This window comes from Bos javanicus, chromosome 5, assembly GCF_032452875.1.
Source record: "Bos javanicus breed banteng chromosome 5, ARS-OSU_banteng_1.0, whole genome shotgun sequence".
NCBI lineage: Eukaryota > Metazoa > Chordata > Mammalia > Artiodactyla > Bovidae > Bos > Bos javanicus.
The window spans coordinates 41,688,207-41,715,948 of NC_083872.1; the positions used below are offsets into that span (position 1 = coordinate 41,688,207).

The window sequence follows — 27,742 nt, forward strand, 5'->3', positions numbered from 1 at the left end:
AGCAGCAGCAGCAGTAGGTTATAAAAGTGAAAATTAAAGGAGTAATAGAGGACCTAAAAATTAAGGCAAAAAAAAAAAAAGAATAATCGTAAAAATACATCTAGGACTTTCTCAGGTGTTGTTGTGGGCAGTGTGGGGTCAATTCATTTTCAAATAGGTCCTTGGCCTGGCTTATATTTCTCAAGATCTATAGGCCCCTTCCTTTGTAGTCAGTACTAACTACAGGGTTTTAATCTATTGCACCTGTCACTTCCACAGCAGTTCCCTCAGTTTTAGCTTCTGTTTGCTGGTCTCTTCAGTGTCTGATTCCCCGCCCTGACACAAAGGGGCGGTGGTGGACATTTTTTTAGGCTCACTTGTTCAGTCGCTCTGTGGGGAGGGAGGGATGCTGCAAACAAATAACACTGGCATGTGTTTGCAGTGTCTCAGCCACACTGGGCCTGTCCCTGCTCATGGCACGTGTGCCCTCCCTGCCCACACTGCTCAGGTTCTAGGTTGCTCCAGGAACCATCTGAGGCCAGCCCTGGGCTGCATTCACCTCCCAGGTCTAAGCCGCTCAGGTTCTGGCACTCAGGTAGTCCTCAGAGGTGCAGACTCAGTAGGGCCTGCATTTTGTGCCCTTCCCAAGTGTAAGCAGCTCAGGTGATGAGGTGTTTGGCGAGCACGGTTGCTGTGACTTATTGCCTCCCCCATCCCTGCAACTCGGTTTTCTGGATGTACAACCGACACACCTTCTCAGGCAGATGTTGACCATCCAGGACCCCAAGAAGTCTTGGTTAGCAAAGAAGCCTGCTTGCAGTTTGGTAGATAATGTCTCTCTGGGGCTGCGATTGCCCTCTTCCGGCTCTGGCTGCCTGTCAATGGAAGGGGATGGTCTGCAGCCGGCTAGTTCTGTTCAGTCCTTTGTTCTGTGCACTAGCCTCGTGGTGTTTTAGGTTAGGGCTTTTCGCGTGGTAGCTATCCCACAGTCTGGTTTACTAGCCCAAGTTAGTTCGCTCAGATTGCCCTAGGGGCATTCAGGCTCAGTCCTTACTCTAAGCAATGCAGCCCGCGCCTCCCTGCCCAGCCCACGCTTGCTAGTGGCAGATGCAGGTGTCTGCGCTATTTCTCTGCTGGGGGAGTTACCATTTGGCATGTAATTTGTGAGTTTTCGTTATTTATTTATTTTTCCTCCCCATTATTTTGCCCTCTGTGGTTCCAGGGCTCGCCACAGGTTCGGCAGTGTGAGTGCTTCCTGGTGTTTGGAAATTTCTCTCTTTTTAAGACTCCCTTCCCAGGACGGAGCTCCATCCCTACCTCTTTTGTCTCTCTTTTTGTCTTTTATATTTTTTTCCTACCTCCTTTTGAAGACAATGGGCTGCATTTCTGTGTGCCTGATGTCTTCTGCCGGCATTCAGAAGTTGTTTTGTGGAATTTACTCAGCGTTTAAATGTTCTTTTGATGAATTTGTGGCAGAGAAAGTGGTCTCCCCATCCTATTCCTCTGCCATCTTAGGACCGCCTCCCACTTCTAAAATAGTTACCTACTCTAGGTTCCCGGAGAAGGCAATGGCACCCCACTCCAGTACTTTTGCCTAGAAAATCCCATGGACGGAGGAGCCCGGTAGGCTGCAGTCCCTGGGGTCGCTAGAGTCAGACACGACTGAGCGACTTCACTTTCACTTTTCACTTTCCTGCATTGGAGAAGGAAATGGCAATCCACTCCAGTGTTCTTGCCTGGAGAATCTCAGGGACTGGGGAGCCTGGGGGGCTGCCGTCTATGGGGTCCCACAGAGTCGGACACGACTGAAGCGACTTAGCAGCAGCAGCAGCACTGTAGGACCCAACAATTCCACTCCGAGGCATAAACTAAAAAGAATTTTTTTTAATTTTCACCCAAAATATTGTACACAAGTGTTCTTACCAGCATTATTCATAATAGACAAAAAGTAAAAATAATCCAATTGTTCCATAAACTAATAAATGAATAAATAAAATATTAATATGATGTATACACATAAAGGAATATCACACACTTATAGAAAAGAATGAAGTACTAAAACTTGAATGAACATTGAAAAAATCAAATGAAAGAAGGCAGAAAGAGAAAACCACATATTATATGATTCCATTTATATACAGAAACCTGTTGAGACAAGCAGTAGATTAGTACTTGCCAAGAGATGGTGAGAGGTGAAATTGGGAGATATGGGGTTTATTTGGAGGTGTTGGAAATTTTCTATAATTGGATAGTGGTGATGGTTGCACAACTCTGAATATATTAAAAATTACTTATAAGCTCTGAACTGATTAAAATAGTAAATTTTATAGTATGTGATTTTATTGAGATATAGTTATCTCAATAAAAATTTTAATTAAAAGTTTGTGCTATAATGAGCACCACTTTCCCAACTTTTGTTGACGTCTTTGCCTTCATTTTCCTGGGAGTATAGCCACCACTTCATATGCTGTCTACACAAGAAAACAGAAGATTCCAAATCACTTGTGCTCAATAAATATTTATTTTATCTATCAGAATGTCAGTATCTTCAATATGCTAATTAATTTTCCACAAGCATAACTTTAAATTTCAACAAACCAAAGGCTAAGGAGAATAAAAATTGTGCTTGGAGTCAGAAAACTTGCAGTAAAGACATGAACAAGTCTTGTTTATCTGAGCTTTGGTTTTCTCATCTCTAAAACAGGAATTCTAATGCATGCCGCACCAACTTGTTAAAAAACCCAGATGGCACAGTGTATGTGAAAGTGCTTTGTAAATTTTACATGGCTATAGAAGCTGTAGTTATTCTTTTCTTTCCAATTTTAATTTTAACATATTTCCTTTAAAACTTTTTAGGCTATTTGCCTTTAAATAAACTGAAAATCTGGGCGTTTGGAGTGAATACGTTTAGGTCTGAATGCCAGCTCTGCCACATTTTAGCTATGTGACCTAGATAGTTCTATCTCTCTAACTCAAGTTTCTCATCTAGAAAAAGGAAAGTAAAGCCTCTCTCATAAAGCCACTGTAGGATTAAATAAGCAAATTTAATTGTCTAGTACAGCTCTCTGCATGTGGTGAGCTCTCTGAAGTGTCACAGAAGAAAAAAGTAAAACGTTCACCTGCCACAGTTCTCTTCAAATCTGCAAATGCTAATCGACTTTGTTGCTTGGCAAACCTAAAATACCAATCTCTTAATGTTTCTTCTAATATATTTCTGTCCATTCAAAAATGAATAATGTATAATGTCAACAGAGAAGTTTAATGAAATGTTTTTTCCCTTTGAAGGTGGCATGTTGCACACTAATTAGATTGTATTTGGATGCCTATACATTCATTACCAAATTATTTTGTAAAACCTAATTTTACTCTCAATTTTTAAACTGAAAAGTTTTGTATTTAAATGTGTGTTCATATATGTACATGCATATTTACTTACATAAATACACATATGTACATATATAAGTTCAGTTCAATCTCTCAGTCATGTCCAACTCTTTGCGACCCCACACACTGCAGCATGCCAGGCTTCCCTGTCCATCATAAACTCCCAGAGTTTACTCAAACGATGCCCATAGATCAGTGATGCCATCTAAGCATCTCATCCTCTGTCATCCCCAGATCCTTCTGCCTTCAATCTTTACCTGCATCAAGCTATGTCCAATGAGTCAGTGCTTTGCTTCAGGTGGCCAAAGTATATTGGAGCTTCAGCTTCAGCATCAGTACTTCGAATGAATATTCAGGACTAATTTCCTTATAGAATTGACTGGTTTGATCTCCTTGCTGTCCAAGGGGCTCTCAGGAGTCTTCTCCAGCAGCAGTTCAAAAGCATCAGTTCTTCAGCACTCAGCTTCCTTTATGGTCCAACTCTCACGACCATACTTGACTACTGGAAAAACCATACCTTTACCTAGACGAATCTTTGTTGGCAAAGTAATGTCTCTTCTTTTTTCATATGCTGTCTAGTTTGGTCATCACTTTTCTTCCAAGGAGCAAACATCTTTTAATTTCATGGCTTCAGTCGCCATCTGCAGTGATTCTGGAGCCCAAGAAAATAAAGTCTGTCACTGTTTCCATTGTTTCCCCATCTATTTGCCATGAAGTGCTGGGACAGGATGCCATGCTCTTTGTTTTTTGTATATTGAGTTTTAAGTCAGCTTTTTCATTCTCCTCTTTCACTTTCATTGAGAGGGTCTTTACTTTCTCTTCCCTTTCTGCCATTACAGTGGTATCATCTGCATATCTGAGGTTGTTGATATTTTTCCTGGCAATCTTGATTCCAGCTTGTGAGTCACCCAGTCTGGCATTTCTCATGATGTACTCTGAATATGAGTTAAATAAGCAGGGTGATAATATACAGCCTTGATGTACTCCTTTCCAAGTTTTGAACCAGTCTCTTGTTCCTGGTCCACTTCTAACTGTTGCTTCTTGACCTGCATACAGATTTGTCAAGAGGAAGTTAAAGTGATCTGGTATTCCCATCTCTTTAAGAATTTTCCACAGTTTGTTGCAGTCCACACAAAGGCTTTAGCATAGTCAATGAAGTAGAAATAGATGTTTTTCTGTAATTCTCTTGCTTTTTCTATGATCCTACAGATGTTGGGAATTTGATTCCTGGTTCCTATGCCTTTTAGAAATACAGCATGAACATCTGGAAGTTCTAAGTTCATGTACTGTTGAATCCTAGCTTGGAGAATTTTGATCATTACTTTGCTAGTGTTTCAGATGAGTGAAATTGTGCAGTAGTTTGAACATTCTTTGGCATTGCCTTTCTTTGGGATTGGATTGAAAACGACCTTTTCCAGTCCTGTGGCCACTGCTGAATTTTCCAAATTTGCTGGCATATTGAGTGCAGCACTTTAACAGCATAATCTTATTGGATTTGAAATAGCTCAGCTGGAATTCCATCACTTCCTCTAGCTTTGTTCATAGTGATGCTTCCTAAGGACTACTTGACTTCACACTCCAGGATGTCTGGCTTTAAGTGAGTGACACACCATTGTGGTTATCTAGCTCATTAAGATCTTTTTTGTATAGTTCTGTGTATTCAACAATTCTTTTGTATAGTTCTGTGCAAAAATACACAGAACTATACAATAAAGAACTAACCCCTCTTTTTAATATTTCCTCCTCCTGTAGGTCCATGTTTCTGTCCTTTATTGTGCCCATCTTTGCATGAAATATTCCTTTGGGATCTCTAATTTTCTTGAAGAGATGTCTAGTCTTTCCCATTCTGCTATTTTCATCTATTCATTTTCATTGATCATTTAGGAAGGCTATCATACCTCTCCTTGCTATTCTTTGGAACTCTGCATTCAGCTGGGTATATCTTTCCTTTTCTTTTCTTTTCACGTCTCTTCTTTTCTTTACTATTTGTAAGGGCTCCTCAGACAATCATTTTGCCTTTTTGCATTTATTTTTCTTGGGGATGGTTTTGAAACCATCTCCTGTACAATGTTACGAACCTCCATCCATAGTTCTTCGTGCACTCTGACAAAACATGCTCCACAGGAGAAAGGAATGGCAAACTACTTCAGTATTCTTGGCTTGTGAACCCCATGAACAGTGTGAAAAGGCAAAAAGATAAGACACTGAAAGAGGAACTCCCCAGGTCAGTAGATTCCCAATGTGGTACTGGAGAAGCATGGAGAAATAGCTTCAGAAAGAATGAAGAGGCTGAGCCAAAGCAAAAACAATGCCCAGTTGTGGATGTGACTGGTGATGGGAGTAAAGGCTCATGCTATAAAGAACAATATTACATAGGAACCTGGAATGTTAGGGTCATGCTGCTGCTGCTGCTGCTAAGTTGCTTCAGTCGTGTCCGACTCTGTGCAACCCGAAAGACGGCAGCCCACCAGGCTCCCTCGTCCCTGGGATCCTCCAGACAAGAACACTGGAGTGGGTTGCCATTTCCTTCTCCAATGAGTGAAAGTGAAAAGTGAAAGTCAAGTCGCTCAGTCGTGTCCAACTCTTCGAGATCCCATGGACTGCAGCCTACCAGGCTCTTCTGTCCATGGGATTTTCCAGGCAAGAGTACTGGAGTGGGTTGCCAGTGCCTTCTCCGGTTAGAGTCATGAATCAAGGTAAATTTTCAGTGATTAAATAGGTGATGGCAAGAATGAATATCAACATTTTAGGAATCAGTGAACTAAAATGGATTAGAAGGGGTGAATTTAATTCAGATGACCATTATATCTACTACTGTGGGAAAGAATCCCTTGGAAGAAGTGGAATATCCCTCATAGTCAATGAAAGAGTCCAAAATCAGTACTTGGGTACAATCTCAAAAACAACAGAATGATCTCTGTTCATTTCCAAGGCAAACCATTCAATAGCGCAGTAATCCAAGTCTGTGCCCCAACCACTAATGCTTAAGAAGCTGAAGTTTAACAGTTCTGTGATCACCTGCAAGACCTTCTAGAACTAACACCAAAAAAAAAAAAAAAAAAAAAGTCCTTTTCATCATAGGGAACTGGAAGTCAACAGTAGGAAGTCAAGAGATACCTGGAGTAACAGGCAGGTTTGGCCTTGGAGTACAAAATGAAGCAGGGCAAAGGCTAACAGTTTTGCCAAGAGAATGCACAGGTCATAACAAGCAACCTCTTCCAACAACACAAAAGACGACTGTACACATGGACATCACCAGATGGTCCATACTGAAATCAGACTGATTATATTTTGCAGCTGAAATAGAGAGATTCTATACAGTTAGCAATGGAGAAGGCAGTGGCACCCCACTCCAGTACTCTTGCCTGAAAAATCCCATGGACAGAGGAGCCTGGTAGGCTGCAGTCCATGGGGTCGCTAAGAGTCAGGCACGACTGAGAGACTTCACTTTCACTTTTCAGTTTCATGAATTGGAGAAGGAAATGGCAACCCATTCCAGTGTTCTTGCCTGGAGAATCCCAGGGACGGTGGAGCCTGGTGGGCTGCCGTCTATGGGGTCGCACAGAGTCGGACACGACTGAAGCGACTTAGCAGCAGCAGCAGCAGCATACAGTTAGCAAAAGCAAGACCTTTAGCTGACTGTGGCTCCGATCATGAACTCCTTATTGCCAAAATTCAAACTTAAATTGAAGAAAGTAGGGAAAACTATTATACCATTCAGGTATGACCTAAATCAAATCCCTTACAGTTATACAGTGAAAGTGATAGATAGATCCAAGGGATTAGATCTGATGTACATATATAAATATGTAATATATGTACATGTATTAGATCTGATGTACATATACATGTCATTTTATATTTGCAAAGTTGGAATTGAGGTTTTTGTTTTTAAGAACACAGACCAAAGGTTCATATAGTATTAATAGGAAAACACTTAGCCCTATTGAAGGTGATGAGCTTGGCAGATAGAACTCTCTTCTTCTACTTCCTTCCCCTTTAAAGAGTTTCTTAGTGTATCTTTCTGAGATAAAATGGGAGAACCATTCCAAAAATTCATAAGAGGTTAGACAATCAGTGACTCAGAATTAAAACCTAAAGTATTAGTAAATGTTTAAACACACACACACACACACACACACACACACACTGACAAATAAATTAAAATTTCTTTATTTAATAGCACCAAAGAACAAGAACCTATACTTGCTTTTCATCAGCAAGCCTCACTGCTGTGAATAATTTTTTGCCTGTAGTTCTGGAATCCAGTACATTCTCAGCCTCAGTTTCTAAAGGGAAGCGATGAGAAATGTGTTCCAGAAGGTTGCCACCAATTATTTGTGGATTTAATCTGAGCGCCATGAATTTTAAGGAACAATTCACTGGTTGATTTCAGGCTTCAGTCATGATCTCATGGACCAAGTGTGATGACTGAGATGTAACTTCTCTGATGCAACTGCAGGGAGAACTATCAAATCTGCTGTCAATATAAATGGCATTCATTTATCTATTTGTACAACAGGTTTTTATTGAACAGGCTTCCCTGGTGACTCAGTGATAAAGAATCCTCCTGCAGTGCAAGAGACACAGGTTTGATCCCTGGGTCAGGAAGATTCCCTGGAGAAGGAAATGGCAACCCACTCCAGTATTGTTGCCTGAGAAATCCCATGGGACAGAGGAGCCTGGTGGGCTTCAGTTCACGGGGTCACAAAAGAGTTAGCTACTACTAGGCAACTAAACAACAACAACTTATTGAACACTTATCTGTCAGGTAACACGGAAATCACTAGGAATAAAAGGTGTACAAGACAATAATCTCTACCTTGAGAAGGTCCCAGTGCAGTAAGGGAAGGCAAACATATCACAAACCCTTAGAGAAATGGTGGGATGGGCAGTAATAATAGTAGATGTTTTTGATCTACTGATAGCATAGTGATACATCTAGTTTTGCTGGCAACTGAGTTTCAAAAGGAGATGATGCCAAATTTGAGTTTTTAGGCAACTGTGTAGGAAAGTAAAGGTGGAAAGTAATAGTCCAGACAGGAAAAAAAATGCGGAAAATCATAAGAACATATTATATTCTGAATCCTGCAGTTTGTATGGACAACCATGGCATCTGTGGAGAAATAGCACAAATGACTGACAAGAAGAAGCTAAATCATGCCATAATAGAATGATATCCATCCTATAGGCAATAGAAAGCTTTTATAGGATTTAAACAGGAGAGAGTTCTGATCAGGTTAGATTTATGACAGTGTAGGAAATGGAGTGGAAAGAGTCTAGAAGCAGAAAGGCTCAATGTAAGACTATTAGAAGGGTTCAGGTAAGAGGTGGAAAATTAAAATCGAAGTCCAAATGAGGGGTTGTAAGAATGGAGAGCAGAGGAATTACATTTGCCTTGGAGATAGATATGATGGATGTAGCTATTGAAACATGTGTGGTCTCAAATCATGCTCAGGTTATTAAATTGTGAGACACAAAAACAAGAGAAACAGGTCGTGGAGTCTCTGTGTATCACTGATAATAATGGTTGTGTACTGCCGATGTTTCCCATCAAAATTTATGCAGAGTAATGAAAGAAGATTGCCAAGAACAGAACCAGTGAGACAGAAAAGATGCATCAGTGTGAGAGGTGGAAGAAACAAACAGCATAGTGTCAAGAAATGAGAAAATTTTAGGAAAGAGGGAAGTTATTTTGGAAATTTTACCATAACATAATAAGTTTAGAAAGAAAAGCATACAAAGTTAGCAATAAGAAGATCATCAGCGATCTCAGAGCAGAAGGAAAGTTTTGACCAACCTAGATAGCATATTAAAAAGCAGAGACATTACTTTGCCAACAAAGGTCCTTCTAGTCAAGGCTATGGTTTTTCCACTGGATATGTATGGATGTGAGAGTTGGACTGTGAAGAAAGCTGAGTGACGAAGAATTGATGCTTTTGAACTGTGGTGTTGGAGAAGACTCCTGAGAGTCCCATAGACTACAAGGAGATCCAACCAGTCCATTCTAAAGGAGATCAGTCCTGGGTGTTCTTTGGAAGGACTAATGCTAAAGCTGAAACTCCACTACTTTGGCCACTTCATGTAAAGAGTTGACTCATTGGAAAAGACTCTGATGCTGGGAGGGATTGGGGGCAGGAGGAAAAGGGGACAACAGAGGATGAGATGGCTGGATGGCATCATGGACTTGATGGACGTGAGTTTCAGTGAACTTCAGGAGTTGGTGATGGACAGGGAGGTCTGGCGTGCTGTGGTTCATGGGGTCGCAAAGAGTCAGACACAACTGAGCGACTGAACTGAACTGAACTGAGGCATGACTTGCTCTATAAAATAAGCACCAGTAGGCCCTATCCATTTAATTAAATTTCCAAGCATTTAAAGTCCCCCATAATTTTTTATTTTTTGAAAAAATTCTCACAAGTTCCCTACTTTCACAGTCAAAATTGAGAGAGGGAGTTCCCTGACATCCACACTTAGGCTGAGGAAGAAGGCAGATGTCCTGGAGTTCTTTTCACAATACTCATGTAGAAATCTGGTCCTACAGAGGACTACAAACAAGGCAAGCTGTTGGGTTCCAAGTTGCCTACCTGAAGGCAGTAGGACCAGTTAGGAATGAGGAGGGCATAGTAAAGAGTAGAGAAAGTTTAGAATAGCTGTTTGGGAAAGAGTGATATAATTATACAATATGAAGTAATAAATTCATGCATGAGGAGTGAATGACTAAGCAGTTACCCACAGAGAATGAAAGTTGACCTGCGATAAACAGACTATCCTAGCATTTGCATTTACCAAAACTGATTTTTTTTTAATGTAAGCCATGCCAAGACAGGCATTTTAAGACCACTGTTCTAAATGTTTTATCTCATTGGATTTAATGAGATACTCAGCTCAGTTGCTCAGTCGTGTCCTACTCTTTGTGACCCCATGGACTGTAGCATTCCAGGCCTCCCTGTCCATCACCAACTCCTGGAGTTTACCCAAACTCATGTCCATTGAGTCGGTAATGCCATCCAATCATCTCATCTGTCATCCCTTTCTCCTCTTGCACTCAATCTTTCACACCATCAAGGTCTTTTCAAATGACTCAGCTCTTCATATCAGGTGGCCAAAGTATTGGAGTTTCAGCTTCAACATCAGTCCTTCCAAGGAACACCCAGGACTGATCTCCTTTAGGATGGACTGGCTGGATCTCCTAACAGTCCGAGAGACTCTCATGAGTCTTCTCCAACCCCACAGTTCAAAAGCATCAATTCTTCAGTGCTCAGCTTTCTTTATAGTCCAACTCTCACATCCATACATGACTACTGGAAAAACCATAGCCTTGATTAGATGGACCTTTGTTGACAAAGTAATGTCTCTACTTCTTAATATGCTATCTAGGTTGGTTATAACTTTCCTTCCAAAGAGTAAGTGTCTTTTAATTTCATGGCTTCAGTCACCATCTGCAGTGATTTTGGAGCCCCCCAAATTAAAGTCAGCCACTGTTTCCACTGTTTCTCCATCTATTTGCCATGAAATGATGGGACAAGATGCCATGATCTTAGTTTTCTGAATGTTGAGCTTTAAGCCAACTTTTTCACTCTCCTCTTTCACTTTCATCAAGAGGCTCTTTAGTTCTTCTTCACTTTCTACCATAAGGGTCGTGTCATCTGCATATCTGAGGTTATTGATATTTCTCCCGGCAATCTTGATTCCAGCTTGTACTTCTTCCAGGCCAGCGTTTCTCATGATATACTCTGCAAATGTGTTAAATAAGCAGGGTGACTATATACAGCCTTAACATACTCCTTTTCCTATTTGGAACCAGTCTGTTGTTCCATGTCCAGTTCTAACTGTTGCTTCCTGACCTGCATACAGGTTTCTCAAGAGGCAGGTCAGGCGGTCTGGGATTCCTATCTCTTGAAGAGTTTTCCACAGTTTATTGTGATCCACACAGTAAAAGGCTTTGGCGTAGTCAATAAAGCAGAAGTAGATGTTTTCTGGAACTCTCTTACTTTTTCCATGATCCAGCAGATGTTGGCAATTTGATCTCTGGTTCCTCTGCCTTTTCTAAAAGCAGCTTGAACATCTGGAAGTTAATGGTTCATGTATTGCTAAAGCCTGGCTTGGAGAATTTTGAGCATTACTTTGCTAGCATGTGAGATAAGTGCAAGTGTGTGGTAGTTTGAGCATTCTTTGGCATTGCCTTTCTTTGGGATTGGAGTGAAAACTGACCTTTTCCAGTCCTGTGGCCACTGCTGAGTTTTCCAAATTTGCTGACATATTGAGTGCAGCACTTTCACAGCATCATCTTTTAGGATCTGCAATAGCTCAACTGGAATTCCATCACCTCCACTAGCTTTGTTCATAGTGATGCTTTCTAAGGCCCACTTAACTTCACATTCCAGGATGTCTGGCTCTAGGTGAGTGATCACACCATCATGATTATCTGGGTCATGAATATCTTTTTTGTACAGTTCTTCTGTGTACTCTTGCCACCTCTTAGTATCTTCTGCTTCTGTTAGGTCCATACCATCTGTCCTTTATTGAGCCCATCTTTGCCTGAAATCTTCCCTGGTATGTCTAATTTTCTTGAAGAGATCTCTAGTCTTTCCCATTCTATTGTTTTCCTCTATTTCTTTTCATTGATAGCTGAGGAAGGCTTTCTTATCTCTCCTTGCTATTCTTTGGAACTCTGCATTCAAATGGGTATATCTTTCCTTTTCTCCTTTGCTTTTCGCTTCTCCTATTTTCACAGCTATTTGTAAGACCTTCTCAGACAGCCATTTTGCTTTTTTGCATTTCTTTTTCTTGGGGATGATCTTGCTCCCTGTCTTCTGTACAATGTCACGAACCTCTGTCAATAGTTCATCAGGACTCTGTCTATCAGATATAGTCCCGTAAATATATTTCTCACTTCCACTATATAATCATAAGGGATTTAATTTAGGTCATACCTGAATGGTCTAGTGGTTTCCGCACTTTATTCAATTAAAGTCTGAACTTGGCAATAAGGAGTTCATGATCTGAACCACAGTCAGCTCCTGGTCTTAAAAACAAATGAACTGTTTTCTCTAGAGCCAGGTTCATACTTGACTTCACAGAGTATAAACTTAAAATAATCTAAATTAACCCGAATCAATCATTAAAAGATTGTCTCAGTCAAGAGAAAAACGCACATTTGGTTAAGAGCCTGAGTGCCATGTGAAACATGTAAACGACTGGTTAAATCAAAATAGGACATCATTTCTCTTGCTTAGACACTAAGCTGCCTTTTATTCTGCCATTTTTTTTTTACTTTAGTTGAAAGTTTTTAAAATTTTTAGAACCAGTTTTTTTTTTCTAAATATGTGCATACTTATTTTTCTCCCTTCAAAAAAAAAAAAAAGGTCAGATTAACAAGTTAAACCCTTCCTTGAAACTAACAAGACAAGAACTTTTTGGTTCTAATTGTAGTTATTGCCTGGATTATATATTTACCAATCTCCTAGTAGAGTTTCTAGTACACTGTGCTAGGTTCCTCGGCAGTTTCATCCTGTAGTATAACACTGTCTATTGTATAATTTCCCCAACTGTAATTGTCCACAGTCAAAAACAATAGCATGCATTCTGAGCACAATTATCTACTACTATTTCTCTTTAAATATCATTTACGATGTCCTTTTACTATGAAATTTTGCAGGCTATGATGTAAAAGAGAGCTCTCTTTTTGTATGGCTCTCTTCTTGGAACTTCAAGGCAATTGGCCCTTGTAGCTTCTATTTCTGCAAGTGAATTATCAAAATTGCTAACCAGTTCCATTTGGGTTGTGGGTTAAATGTTTGCAAATGGCAGCTTTATCCTCTGGCAATTTGAAAGCAGGGCTTAGCTTGAAGTACCATTTGACAATTGGTTTACAGTTCAGTTCAGTCGCTCAGTCGTGTCCGACTCTTTGCGACCCCATGAATCGCAGCACGCCAGGCCTCCCTGTCCATCACCAACTCCCGGAGTTCACTCAGACTCACGTCCATCGAGACAGTGATGCCATCCAGCCATCTCATCCTCTGTCGTCCCCTTCTCCTCTTGCCCCCAATCCCTCCCAGCATCAGAGTCTTTTCCAATGAGTCAACTCTTCGCATGAGGTGGCCAAAGTACTGGAGTTTCAGCTTTAGCATCATTCCTTCCAAAGAAATCCCAGGGCTGATCTCCTTCAGAATGGACTGGTTGGATCTCCTTGCAGTCCAAGGGACTCTCAAGAGTCTTCTCCAACACCACAGTTCGAAAGCATCAATTCTTCGGCACACAGCTTTCTTCACAGTCCAACTCTCACATCCATACATGACCACTGGAAAAACCATAGCCTTGACTAGATGAACCTTTGTTGGCAAAGTGATGTCTCTGCTTTTCAGTATGCTATCTAGGTTGGTCATAACTTTCCTTCCAAGGAGTAAGTTTCTTTTAATTTCATGGCTGCAGTCACCATCTGTAAGGATTTTGGAACCCAGAAAAATAAAGTCTGACACTGTTTCCACTGTTTCCCCATCTATTTCCCATGAAGTGATGGGACCAGATGCCATGATCTTCGTTTTTTGAATGTTGAGTTTTAAGCCAGTTTTTTCACTCTCCTCTTCCACCTTCATCAAGAAGCTTTTTAGTTCCTCTTCACTTTCTGCCATAAGGGTGGTGTCATCTGCATATCTGAGGTTATTGATTTTTTTGGTTATTGATTTATTGATTATTTATTGGTTATTGATTTATTGACAATTGGTTTTACGTTGTTTTAATTTCTTTACCAAAATATCTCAGATATTCATTCCTAATTACCCACCCTCAAAAAATTTTTCATTAATGAGAAGAAACAGATTAATGAAACTACAGTGTGCCTTAATTTAAAGAGCTATCATCATTTGATTCTTTCTATAAACATGCATTGGGTATCTAGGCTACAATGAGATTCTGCAGTTGCAGAGTTGGTAAGCATGACTTTTTCCCTTGGGTCCTTGCAAACCAGTCAGTAAAGAACTTTGTAAATTCTATAGTAGAGGTATGCACAGAGAAAAAATGAAAGTCATCACCATCATCTGTACTACATATTTACTTGGAGGAGATTTAAAATATTTTGTATTAAAAGAGAGGAATCTCTATTTTATGTAATTTACCAATTCTTTTTAAAAAACACTTTCTTAAAGTAAGGCACACTTACAATCTCTGCCCTTGAAATAAATATGTAAGAGTAAATATTTGTGAGATGGCATCCTAATATGTTTTACACTGTTAAAGTTTGTGTGAGTTTAGAATAAGAGTATATACATTTCTGTCTTTTCCTTTCATGTAGAGTCATGCAGCCAGGTGGGTTCTTAGAGATCATATGCTCTTGGGATGGAAAACTTGAAGTCCAGAATTTAGGACTCACTCCAGGTCATACTGTGAAAGGGGACGAATAGGGCCTAAGATATAAGTCTGTTTTTTACCAAAAAAAAAAAAAAAATTTAATCTATTATTGGAATATTTTTATGAGCACTGATTTTGTAAGAATATATTTAAATTCTAAGCTTTTATATTTAGGAAATTTCATGTAAATTTATCAGGTCATATTCAAGAAAGCATTAAAGAGCAAATCATGAATAAAAAATAGCCACTTCTAGAAATTGTCCCTTTTTTTCAATCCTATTTGTTAAACTCACAGTTATGATATATGCTTTCTGTAAAAGGTCAATTAGCAGATTCCCCAGGATATTTAAAGTTTTGAGTTATCTTCCAAATGTCAAGTCCAAGTTAAAAATGTTACATTTGGGAGAATTTTGCCATAAGATATTCCATATGATGAAAAATATATATTCCAGGTCAAGGATAAGGGAATGGTAGGAAATCATACGCTGCCTCCAGGAGTCTGAGAGACTCTACAGTCCAGATGAGTCAGCAAACCTCAGTTCCCAAACAGTGGCCCACACCCTGAGATGGTGATGAAATTGAACACTGATTGATGAAATTGACTGACCTCTATGAACTGATGTGAAGCAGTACAAAAAGATAATTTCCATGCTTTTTTTTAATATAGAAAAGCCTCATATTAACTATGGGATAAGTTCTAGGAGAGGACTGAATGTATAAAGGGAAGAAAATAACCAATGGGATAAAGTGTTGGTCCAGTAAAGGCCAAGGGGAGTAAGATTAAAAGTTCTAATAGAATGCTGACCTTCGAACGAACAACTCTTTTTTCAGAGCCTGGGGGAAAAGAGGTGAGGATAGCTGTGACTATAGATATCTTGGTTCAGTCTGAATTTAAAGTTGAAAATGTTCATTCCTAATCCCTTCAGTTTTTACTGGGAAGCAAGAAAGACCTAAATCTAAAAGATTTGTAAGAGGGAATAAGGATTAGGATTGGAGGAAAGTTGTGGGCATTTGGGATATCAGTTGTGAGATTGAGAGCAGGTGGCACCCCACTCCATTACTCTTGCCTGGAAAATCCCATGGATGGAGGAGCCTGGTAGGCTGCAGTCCATGGGGTCGCTAAAAGTCGGACACGACTGAGCGACTTCACTTTCTCTTTTCCCTTTCATGCGTTGGAGAAGGAAATGACAACCCACTCCAGTGTTCTGCCTGGAGAATCCCAGGGACGGGGGAGCCTGGTGGGCTGCCATCTATGGGGTCGCACAGAGTCGGACACGACTGAAGTGACTTAGCATAGCATAGCATAGACGTTTCCCTGCAGCAGTGAAGATCCAGCTTCAGCTGTACACTGTGCATGTATAGTGTTACCAGTATTCCTGGTTATGTTAATTCTCCACCAGTGCAGAGCAATTTAGATATAGAAAGTAAGAACAAAGATGGTTAGAAAGAACCAGACATAAAAGTTTATAGGCAATAGAATCTAAATACAAAAACGTTCAGGGTCTGGTGGTTAACGTGGTTTAACATGAAAGTCTGACAGAGAGGGACTCAAACCTGTGAAGTCAGTGAAGTGTCAGGAAGAAAGGAGTGTGGGAGATCTCTGGGGAAAAGAACAGTTATTCTAGAAATAAGAAAGAAATCTTGAGGAAAGGAATGAAAAATCTATATGTGTGGTTTAGGTCAGGGATCAGCAAACTTCCTGTAAAGGGTAGTAAATATCTGTGGCTTTGCAGGCCATATAGATTCTGTTATACTTCTCAGCTCTGCCCTTTAAGTTCTGGGCATTCATAGATAAGTAAACAAATGGGCATTGCTATGTTTCAGTAAAACTTTATTTTTAAAATGGGCTGATTTATATTTGTCTCAAGGGCCATAGTTTACTGATTCCTGTTCCAGATTACTATTTCCAGGATGTGGGCGAAGTTAAGTGGTTAGAAACCAACAGGTTATGATGTTATAAGATTAGTATATTAACTATAAACCATCTAAATCTAACAAACACTGAGCGAATACTTCACCCAAGAACAGAATAACACATTCTTCATAAGTGTACAAGAAGCATTCTCTAAGATAGGTCATATGCTAGGCTGCAAAATGAGCCTAGGTAAATTTTAAAAGGATTAAAATCATACAGAATATGTTCTCTGATCACAATTGGGTGAAATTAGAAATCACAAATAAAGAAATCTAGGAAATTCACAAGCATGTGAAAATTAAATAACACACTCTTCAATTGCCAGTGGATCAAAGAAGAAATTACAAGGAAAATTACTAAATAATTTGAGATGGGTGAAAATGAAGATATACTCCACCAAATATGGGATGCAGCTAAAGCAGTGCTTAGGGAGAAATTTATAGCTATAAATGCCTACATTTAAAAGGAGAAAGATATCAAAATCAAAAATCTAATGCTCTATCGTTAAAGAAAGAAGGGACAATAATCAGGTCTGAGATGCCCTGAGGAGATTGAATGGATGAAAGTCCAGATGACCTTAGCTGAGAAGAACGGCTTCTCCTTGTAACTGGAGTGTGTGCGTGCCTTCTAAGTTGCTTCAGTTGTGTCTGACTCTTTGGACAGACAACCCTATGGACTATAACCCACCAGGCTCTTCTGTCCTGGGGGTTCTCTAGACAGGAATACTGGGGTGGGTTGCCATGCTCTCCTCCAGGGGATCTTCTGACCCAGCAATCAAACCTGAGTCTCTTGCTCCTCCTGCATTGGCAGACGGGTTCTTTACAAATAGGAAAGTATTAATAGAATGGTTTGCTATAAAGTTATAAATTTCTCATTTTTGCCACTTTCATCTGTTTTCTCTATTAAACTTGAGGTGAGTTCCTTTGCAGAGAGTAAAGAGAAATGAAGCTTTGGAGATCTGAGGAATAGTTTTTGTGCCAAATGGTTGAAACAGTCCTCCAATGGAGTTGACTAGGGAAAACTATTAAGAATTTTAGGCTATTGAGGATCCTGTTGAGGCTGGTAGTAGTATGGTATAGAGGAACTACTGATCTGCCCTGCTGTGTAATTCCTTCAGTTGCATTGGGTATGTGTGTAAAGGCACAGAAAAGGCAAATGTTGACATTCATATAATAGTTAGATGGGTGAGATAAGAAGATAAATAGGCAGGGAATTTTAGGATATTGAAATGATGAGTCATGGGCAATAAGCTAGTTAATGACAGAACTAAAGGAAAAAAAGCTTGCTTCCAGTTCAAGATGGTGGAGTAGAAAGATGTAGATTTATCTCCTCCTGTGAGAGTACCAAAATTGCAACTAGCTATTGAATAACCATTGACAGGAAGACTCTGGAACCCACCAAAAAAAGATACCTCATATCCAAAGACAAAGAAGAAGCCACAGCAGGATGGTAGGAAGGGCACAATCACGATAAAATCAAATCTCATATCTGCAGTGTGGGTAACCCCCAAACTGGAGAACAATAACACCAAAGAAGTTCTCCCACTCTTAGAAGTTCTGAACCCCACATCAGGGTTCCCAGCCTAGGGATCTAACAATGGGACTGGGAGTCCCCAGCAAATCTGACCTTGAAGACCAGTGGGATTTGACTATAGGACTTCCACAGAACTGGGGGAAACAGACTCCTGTCTTGGAGGGTACAAACAAAATCTTGTGTGCACCAAGACCCAGAGGAAAGGAGCAGTGATCCCACAGGTGACTGAACCAAAACTACCTGCAAGTGTTGGAGGGTCTCCTGCGGAGGCATGGATTGGCAAGGCCTCACCACAAGGACAGGGCCACTGGCAGCAACAGACCAGGAATGTCTCCCTTGGTGTAAACCCTCTTGGAGTTCACTGTTAACCCTACCATAGAACCCATAGACTCCAGAACTGGGTCCCCTCAAGCCAAACAAGTACCAGAAGGGAATGCAACACCAGCCATCAACATATTATTGGATTAAAGTTTTACTGAGTAATGCCCCACTTGCTAGAGCAAGACCTAGTTTTTCCCTTTGCCAGTCCATCCCATCAGGAAGCTTACACAAGCCTCTCAGCCTCCTCCACCAGAGAACAGACAGAAGAAGCAAGAAGAACCACAGTCCCACAGCAGCTGGAACAAAAAAGACATTACAGAAAGTAAATCAGGATGAAAAAAGCAGAAAATTATGTCCCAGATGAAGGGATAAGATAAAACCCTAGAAAAACAGCTAAATGAAATGGAGATAGGCAACCTTCTAGATAAAGAATTCAGAATAATGATAGTGAAGATGATCCGGGATCTTGGGAAACAATGGAGAAGGTGCAAGAAATGTTTACCAAAGACCTACAAGAACTAAAGAACAAACAAAGAGAAGTGAATAATACATGAGATGGAATCGATAGCAGAGTAACTGAGGCAGAAGTACAGATAAATGACCTGGAGGTCAGAATGGTGGAAATCACTGCCACAGAACAGAATATAGATAAAGGACACAAAGTAATCAAAGACAAAAATTAAAGACAAGGATAAAATATTAAAAGTAACAAGGGAAAAATGACAAATAACATAAAAGGTAATTTTCATCAGGCTACCAGCTGATTTCTCAACAAAAACTGTATAAGCCAGAAGGGAATTGGCACAAAATATTTAAAGTAATGAAAGGGAGGAACCTACAATCAAGAATACTCTACCCAGCAAGACTCTTATTCAGATTTGATGGAGCAATCAAAAGCTTTCCAAACAAGCAAAAGTTAAGAGAATTCAGCACCACCAAACCAGCTTTACAACAAATGCTAAAGGAATTTCTCTAGGCAGGAAACACAAGAGAAGGAAAATACCAACAGAAAATAAACTCAAAACAATTAGGAAAATGGTAATAAGATCATAACTATTGATAATTTCCTGAAATTTAAATGGATTAAATGTACCAACCAAAGACATAGACTCCCTGGGCAGATGAAAACATGTGTGTATGTATTTCCACTCACCATATCACTCTGCTTGACCCCCCAAACTGTATGTAATTATTTTATATTGTTAGGTTAATCATGTTCCCATATGGCTTTCAATTATAATTATCTTTTATTTTTAGTCTAGCGATTGATTGTGGAAACTGATGAACATATTTTACTATTTAAAAAAATGGTGTACATGTGAAAAAAAATTTTTAATAAAATAAAAATCACCCCTCTCATAAGGGGAAAAGGGATAAATTGGGAGATTCGGGTTGACATATGCATACTACTGTATATAAAATAGATAATTAATAAAGGCCTACTTACAGCACAACAAACTCTATTCAATACTCTGTAATGGCCTATAGAATATATGTGTATGTATAACTGAGTCATTTTGCTGTACACCAGAAACCCACACAAATTATAAATGAACTATACACCAATAAAGTTTTTTAAAAAATCAAAAAGAGAAAAAAAGGAAAGAGCTAATGAATAGGGAGCAAATCAATTAACTGGAGGTTGTCACAAGGTCTAGTATACAAGTCAACATCATTTTTATTCACTAACAAGTCCCAGCTCCTAGAATAGTGCCTGGCACAGAGTAACTGTAATATATTGTGTTTGTTAAATAAATGATCATGGCAGAGCAGATGATCTGCTAGTAAGGAAGATAGAATAATTGGAGGTTGTGGTCAGAGTTGATGTTTGAAAAGGTGATGGAGGAGGTGAAGCATTATGGATAATGCCTTGTATGTCTGACATGCACATGCAATAGGAAACTGGTTTGGGGACTTTTATGGGAAATAAGTATTTTTCAAAAAAAATTTAAATAGTTATTTCTCTACAAATGGGTGAATTGACATTTCCCAAATAATTATCATTTAAAGCCACTGAAACCATCAGGGGTTTTAATTCTACTTCATATGGGCAGAATAAATGAACAAAATACTAGTAGGAATGATCTTCCCTTCCAAATTAGCCTAGTCTAGTTCTTAAAGCCAGAAGCTCAGAGTACCTCTCATGATTTCTATTTTATTCTGTTTATCATAGGTGTGGACAATTTTAGGTTTACAATACTGTATCACCTTTCTAAAGTATATTGATCTTTTGGTAGGCTTTGAAACACCTCTTTTTTTTTTTTTTTTTTTTTGCTTTTAGTATACAACTGAAACAGTGTCAGACTTTATTTTCTGGGGGGCTCCAAAATCACTGCAGATGGTGATTGCAGCCATGAAATTAAAAGACGCTTACTCCTTGGAAGGAAAGTTATGACCAACCTAGATAGCATATTAAAAAGCAGAGATATTACTTTGCCAACAAAGGTCCGTCCAGTCAAGGCTATGGTTTTTCCAGTGGTCATGTGTGGATGTGCGAGTTGGACTGTGAAGAAAGCTGAGCACCGAAGAATTGATGCTTTTGAACATGGAGAAGACTCTTGAAAGTCCCTTGGACTGGAGGAGATCCAACCAGTCCATCCTAAAGGAGATCAGTCCTGGGTGTTCATTGGAAGGACTGATGCTGAAGCTGAAACTCCAGTACTTTGGCCACCTCATGAGAAGAGTTGACTCATTGGAAAAGACCCTGATGATGGGAGGGATTGGGGGCAGGAGGGAAAGGGGACAACAGAGGATGAGATGGCTGGATGGCATCACTGACTCGATGGACATGAGTTTGAGTGAACTCCAGGAGTTGGTGATGGACAGGGAGGCCTGGCATGCTGTGATTCATGGGGTTGCAAAGAGTCGGACACCTGAGCGACTGAACTGAACTGAACTGAAAGTCTCATTAAAAATAGACTATTTGTAAAGATTTACAGACAGAATGGCAGTGGTCTAAGTTTTAAACAATGCCAGTCTTTTCCATTTAGCTAAATGCATCAAAGAAGTATTTTGATTTTGATGATTCATGTCTTTTTCAGATAGCTTGCATTAGTTCTTACCCTATTTCTCTCCCACATCCCACTGTGTAATTACTTGTTCAAAGTAGATATTTAATAAATCTGTACTGACTTGTCTTTAATTATGTAATAAGTTGTTCCCTGAAATACTCTTCTCTCTACTTCTTTCCCTGGTAAATTTCTCTTATGATCCAGCTCAAATATCATCTCTGAAATTATCCCCCATTCTTACAGGCAAATAATCAGGTCTCTGCCTTTAGAGTATTTCTTTTTTCTATCATATCATCATTATTAGAAGGTATAGCTATTTCTAATCCTTGCCTTTTATCTACCAAGGAGCAGAGCAGGAACTTTAATTTATTCATCTTAGGGTCTCCATACCTTATAGGTGCCTACTGTGTATAAAGTGTTCCAGGTTTGTCTGGCAAATAGTATGACAGTGAGGAGACTTATTCTACAAGCACACTGTTGGCTTATGTTGGAAAATCCTGCCCTCTAAAGGGTTTTGCCTCTTTAAAATTTTCCTGAAGTTAGGATATTGCTGTTAGGTGAGTGATAATTAGTTGGTAATGGCTCTGTAATCCAACCAATGGATGGGAAAAGTTAGCCTTTTCGCCTATACCAACCTTTTTTCTTTTCTCTTTTTCAGAAAAATTTATGCAGTTTTTAAAAGTTAGAACTTCTTTTAATTAAGCATACAACATAGTTGATTTTCAATATATATTTATTAAAAGTACAAGTATCCCCCAGGATGTTAACTCTGACCATTCTTAAGGTGGTGGCATTTTTATTTTTTAACTTTTTGCTCTAGATGTAATTTTTTTTCATTCTTTGAATTTTCTATTTCATGATCTATTTTAGGAAAAAATTCCATTTTTTAAAAGATATGGTACATGATGGAAACATTTAAGAGAAGCAAATGCTTTGGTACAGTTTGGAACCAGGTAGCTGGTTCAAACGGAGAAGGCAATGGCACCCCACTCCAGTACTCTTGCCTGGAAAAGATGGATGGAGGAGTCTGGTGGGCTGCAGTCCATGGGGTCACTAAGAGTCGGACACGACTGAGCGACTTCACTTTCTCTTTTCACTTTCATGCATTGGAGAAGGAAATGGCAACCCACTCCAGTGTTCTTGCCTGGAGAATCCCAGGGACGGGGGAGCCTGGTGGGCTGCCATCTATGGGGTCGCACAGAGTCGGACACGACTGAAGTGACTTAGCAGCAGCAGCAGCAGCTGGTTCAAAATGGACCAGTCCGTACTCTGGTAACAAATCTCAGTGGCTTAGGAAAGCAAAAGTATATTTGCTGCTGGCAGACTGGAGTTCTTCTACATACAATATTGCACATCCAGTCCACCTACATTTCAAAGTGGTTTCCAAAGTTGCTGCATCCAGAGTAGGGGGAGATGGAAGAAATCAGCCAGTTCTCACCTGCCTTATCACAAGTTGTTTGCCAGAGCCAAACAGAGTCACATGGCCCCAAGCTTACTGCAGAGTAGAGTGGAAAATGCAGGGGAGCGCATAGAATACAGTGTGTGCTGAGCATCAGTTGTCTCTGTTAACATGACTACAACTCGTTTCATTTTACAGTTACTGTAATGAATGTATGTTGGATCCAGACTGCGGTTTCTGTTATCAGATGAATAAATCAACCGTCATCGACTCTTCCTGTGTTCCAGTTAATAAAGCGTCCACAAATGAGGCAGCCTGGGGCAGGTATGTTGCTCACTACATACCATAAGAATATACAATAAAATTTCAGCTTGAGACTTATTTTTAAACTTACAGAATGACTGCACTTACACACTCTACTTCTTTTAAATTGGTCTTCTTTTAAAGAATCTTTGTTCTTTACAATACTTTGCAACATATTCTGATGAGAGTGGGTAGAAATATTCCAACTGTATGCTTCACAAACTTAGCAAATAAACTCAAGCCTAGACTTCAGGAAATCCAAATTCCAGACCCAACTCTGTTCTAATAAGTTACAGGAGTCTGGACCTTGAGGCAAGTATCGCTAAATATTGCCAAGGTAGTTTCTCCCACTGGGTATTTTTTAATTATACCAATAATTTCCAAACTCTAAAACGTAAGTGAAAGACATAAAATTGTGAAGTCACAGTGAATTACTATCATTTTAAATTCTTTAATTCATATTGTACGTTTCTGGAAGTCAGAGAAATTAAACAAAATAAGGATAAAGCTGGTAATTATGGACATGTATGAGGAACTGTGAATCTTTCTCTTTATGACAGATCCCATTTGTTTAGAGTAGGCACATAAATGAGACATTTGTGTAGAACAAATATCCCATATTTATGAGCTAACATTCATATTCATGGATACAGAAACATGTAAATATTATTTGACATGGCTTTTGCATTTTAAATTCTCAAAAAAAGATTACCATGCTCTCATGCTGTCTGCCTCCTAATACTGGGGAAGGCAATGAAATCTGTAATAAAGTGCTTATATCTCCTAGGAGCCAGAAAGCATAATGTATCATTATTAATAATTATGCTGTTCTCATTAATCATTTTATTATGGAATTATTCCAAAGTAATAGTAGTAAATTATATGATATTGAGTGAAAATCCAGATCATATTTTAAATACACTGATTAAAAAGAAATATGTAAAAGAAATACAATTATTACTTAAAATGAAAACTTGAAAGAGCTTCTTTTAAAAACATCTAGTGTATGCCTTTCATTAGTCAAGATTTATTAGGAAGTTAATTGATTAATTATTTCTGAATGTAATACTTTATAGTTTTAATCCTTTTGATTTTTTTCAATAGAAGAAGCCTAAAAGTTTCTAGTCAAGAATTATGAACAGTTTGAATTATGAACAGTTTCAAACTGTTTGTAGTTTCCTGTACTTCATAGAATTCATTTAAAAACTTATGGGGACACTAAAATTATGTTTATCTCTTTCTCACGAGAAGGTCTATAGGTCGGTGGTCTCAAAATAAGAGTTTTATTCTTTTTGCAACTAACAAACTTTACAACTTTTTAATAGAAATGTGTATTATCTCTTTTATTTACACGTATTTTAGATTTTATTTATATTTTTGTACCATTATTCCTGGGCTACACCCACTACTAGAGAAAAGTGAAAATAGATAATAACCAAGTAGGAAAAATACAAAGAACTAAACAAAATATACAGGAAACTTTTATGCTTGTGGAATATTATTAATAGAATAATAACCTAAAAATCTTTACCTCCCACCTTAGAAAGAAAACAGATTTTCTCACTCTTCTCTGTGCTGAGTAGCAATCTTCCTCTTAGCTTGGTCACCATGCTGGGTTACCTCAATCTATCCTACAAAGAAAACAAAAAATGCAGGATGTGTTTATCACGAAAAATTCCTACAACAGATTCTCCAGTTGTAGATAAAATAGCATTCATTATAATTTTGTTTATTTTGTTGATAGGTTTTATGCAATTACCTAGAATGGAATTTTCAGGGGAAAATCTACCTTTACCTTGGATTCCTATTCAAGATACACTATTTATAGATGTTTTGGGAACAAGTATTGAGGCAATGCGATGACATAATCACGGATCTCTGTTGTTGGAGTTGCCAAGTCATGTCTGATGCTTTGCGATCCCATGGACTGCAGCACACCAGAGTTTGCTCAGACTCATGTCCATTGTGTCAATGATGCCATCAAACCATCTTATCCTCTGCTTCCCCCTTCTCCTGTTGTCTTCAATCTTTCCCAGCATCAGGGTCTTTTCCAGTGAGTCAGCTCTTCACATCAGGTGGCCAAAGTATTGGAATTCTCAGTTCACGTACTTCAAGACTTCACATACTTCAAGACTAGCTTGAAGGATTTTGAGCATTACCTTGCTAGCATGTGAAATGAGCACAACTTTACAGTAATTTGAACATTCTTTGGCATTACCCTTCTTTGGGGATGGAATGAAAACGCTTTTTCCAGTCCTATGGCCACTGCTGAGTTTTCCAAATTTGCTGGCATACTGAGTGCAGCACTTTAATAGCAACATCTTTTAGGATTTGAAATAGCTCAGTTGGAATCCCATCACCTCCACTAGCTTTGTTGTGGTAATCCTTATAAGGCCCATTTGATTTCACACTCCAGGTTGTCTGGCTAAGTGAGTAACCAAACCATCATGGTTATCCGAGTCATTAAGACCTTTTTTGAATAGTTCTTTTGTGTATTCTTGCCACCTCTTCTTAATCCTTTCTGCTGCTGTTAGATCCTTGCCTTTTCTGTCCTTTATTGTACCCATCCTTGCAAGAAATATTCCCTTGTTATCTTCAATTTTCTTGAAGGGATCTCTTTTCTTTCCCATTCTGTTGTTTTCCTCTGTTTCTTTGCATTATTCACATAAGAAGGCTTCTTGCATATTTTTTTCTTGGGGATGGTTTTGGTCACTGCCTTCTGTACAATGTTACAAACCTCCATCCATAGTTGTTCTGTTTTTTCATAGTTTTTCTGGTAGGCATTCTGTCTACCAGATCTAATCCCTGGAATCTATTCATCATCTCCGCTGTATAATCATAAGGGATTTGATTTAGGTCATACCTGAATTGCCTAATGGTTTTCCCTACTTTCTTCAGTTTAAGCCTGAATTTTGCAATAAGGAGCTCATCATCTGAGCCACAGTCAGCTCCAGGTCTTGTTTTTGCTGACTGTATAGAGCTTCTCCATCTTCAGCTGCAAAGAATCTCTAGCTGTAGCTGTTTCCTGAAAAACACCAGATAAAAGGGTAATACCATTTGTGATAAAGAGTATGCTGATTTTTATCTCAACATAATGAAAAGCATTTGTCCTTATAATTAACTACAATTAATTTGAAATGAAACTTTGTCAATCAGTATGCTTTTCCATGTGAGTGTATGTGCTCAGTTGCTTCAGTCTTGTCCAAGTCTTTGCCACCCTATGAACTGTATGTAGCCTGACAGGTTCCTCTTTGCATGAGATTCTCTAAGAAAGAATACTGGCATGAGTTGCCAGGCCCTCCTCTAGGGGATCTTCCCAACTCAGGGATTGAACCCACATCTCCTGCATCTCCTCATTGCAGATGGATTCTTTACCACTGAGCCACCGGGAAAGCCTGTTATATTTTAATCAAAAAGTTTTTTGTTTATCCCTGTTCTCCAAAAAAGATATACAAATGACAAAGCTCATGAAAAACTGTTCAGCAGCACTAATTATTAGGGAAATGCAAGTCAAAACTACAATGAAGTATTATCTCAGATGCCTTAGGATAAAAAAAAAATAACAAAGAAAAATAAAACAATAATTGTTGAGGAAGATGTGGAAAAATTGGAAACTGTATGCACTGTAGATAGGAATATAACATGGTGCAGCCACTACGGAAAACAGTGTGGCGGTTTTTACATAATTTTAAGATAGAATTATGTCATCTAATAATTCCATTTTGGGTATGCATCCAAAAGCATTGAAAATAAGGTCTTGAAGTTTTATTTGAATAACATAAAAAACAGCAGCATTGTTCACAATAGCCAGAAGTTGGAAGCGACTCAAATGCTACTTGACAGACAAATGGATAAGCAAACTGTATATACATACAATTATACATATTTAAAGAAAAGAAATTCTGGCTACTACAACATGAATGAGCCTTGAATACAAGATGATGAGTGAAATGAGCAAATATCGTATGATTCCATTAACATGAGGTACCTAGAGTACTCAGGTTTATAGAGGAAGAATGAAGAATAGTAGTTGCCACAAGCAGAGGGAAGAAGGAAATAGGGAGTTGTTGTTTAATGGTTATGGGGTTTCAGTTTTGGAAAATGGAATGAGGTTTGGAGATTGCTTACACAATAAGGTGAATATACTTACTGCTGAACTATGCAGTTTAAAATGATTAAAAATTTAAATGGTTAATTAAGATAGTAAATTTTGTGTATTGTGTATTTTATAATTAAAAACTTTTAAAAAGGAAAACCCATGTTAAAATCATTTAACATACTCCTAGAAAATTCAGTACACTGAACTAATAGAAAATCTTTCCTCCTGCCCATCATCCTCTGCATCTCCCACATGCATCCCACACAGAGGCAAATATAGGTTTAATTCACAGCTGAACTTGAGAGAAATGCCCAAATGCTACCAGTGAGAGTGAGAGCAGCAAAAGCCCATGTGGAAACCCAACAGCATACAAGAATATCGGAACAGAAGGCAGTCTAAAAGGTGAGAGGCTAGTGTTTTAGGTGCTAAGAAGGCAAAACTCCAAGTCT

General features: G+C 38.9%; 1 protein-coding gene across 1 annotated transcript in view; it reads left to right on the forward strand.

Annotated features, from left to right (window-relative positions):
* The window catches only part of SLC2A13 (solute carrier family 2 member 13), a 526,695-nt gene that overhangs the window by 385,366 nt on the left and 113,587 nt on the right, over positions 1-27,742 (forward strand). The window contains exon 7 of the mRNA XM_061416450.1: positions 23,090-23,215. Coding sequence (XP_061272434.1) covers positions 23,090-23,215 — 126 coding nt within the window. The remainder of the gene's footprint in view (positions 1-23,089; positions 23,216-27,742) is intronic.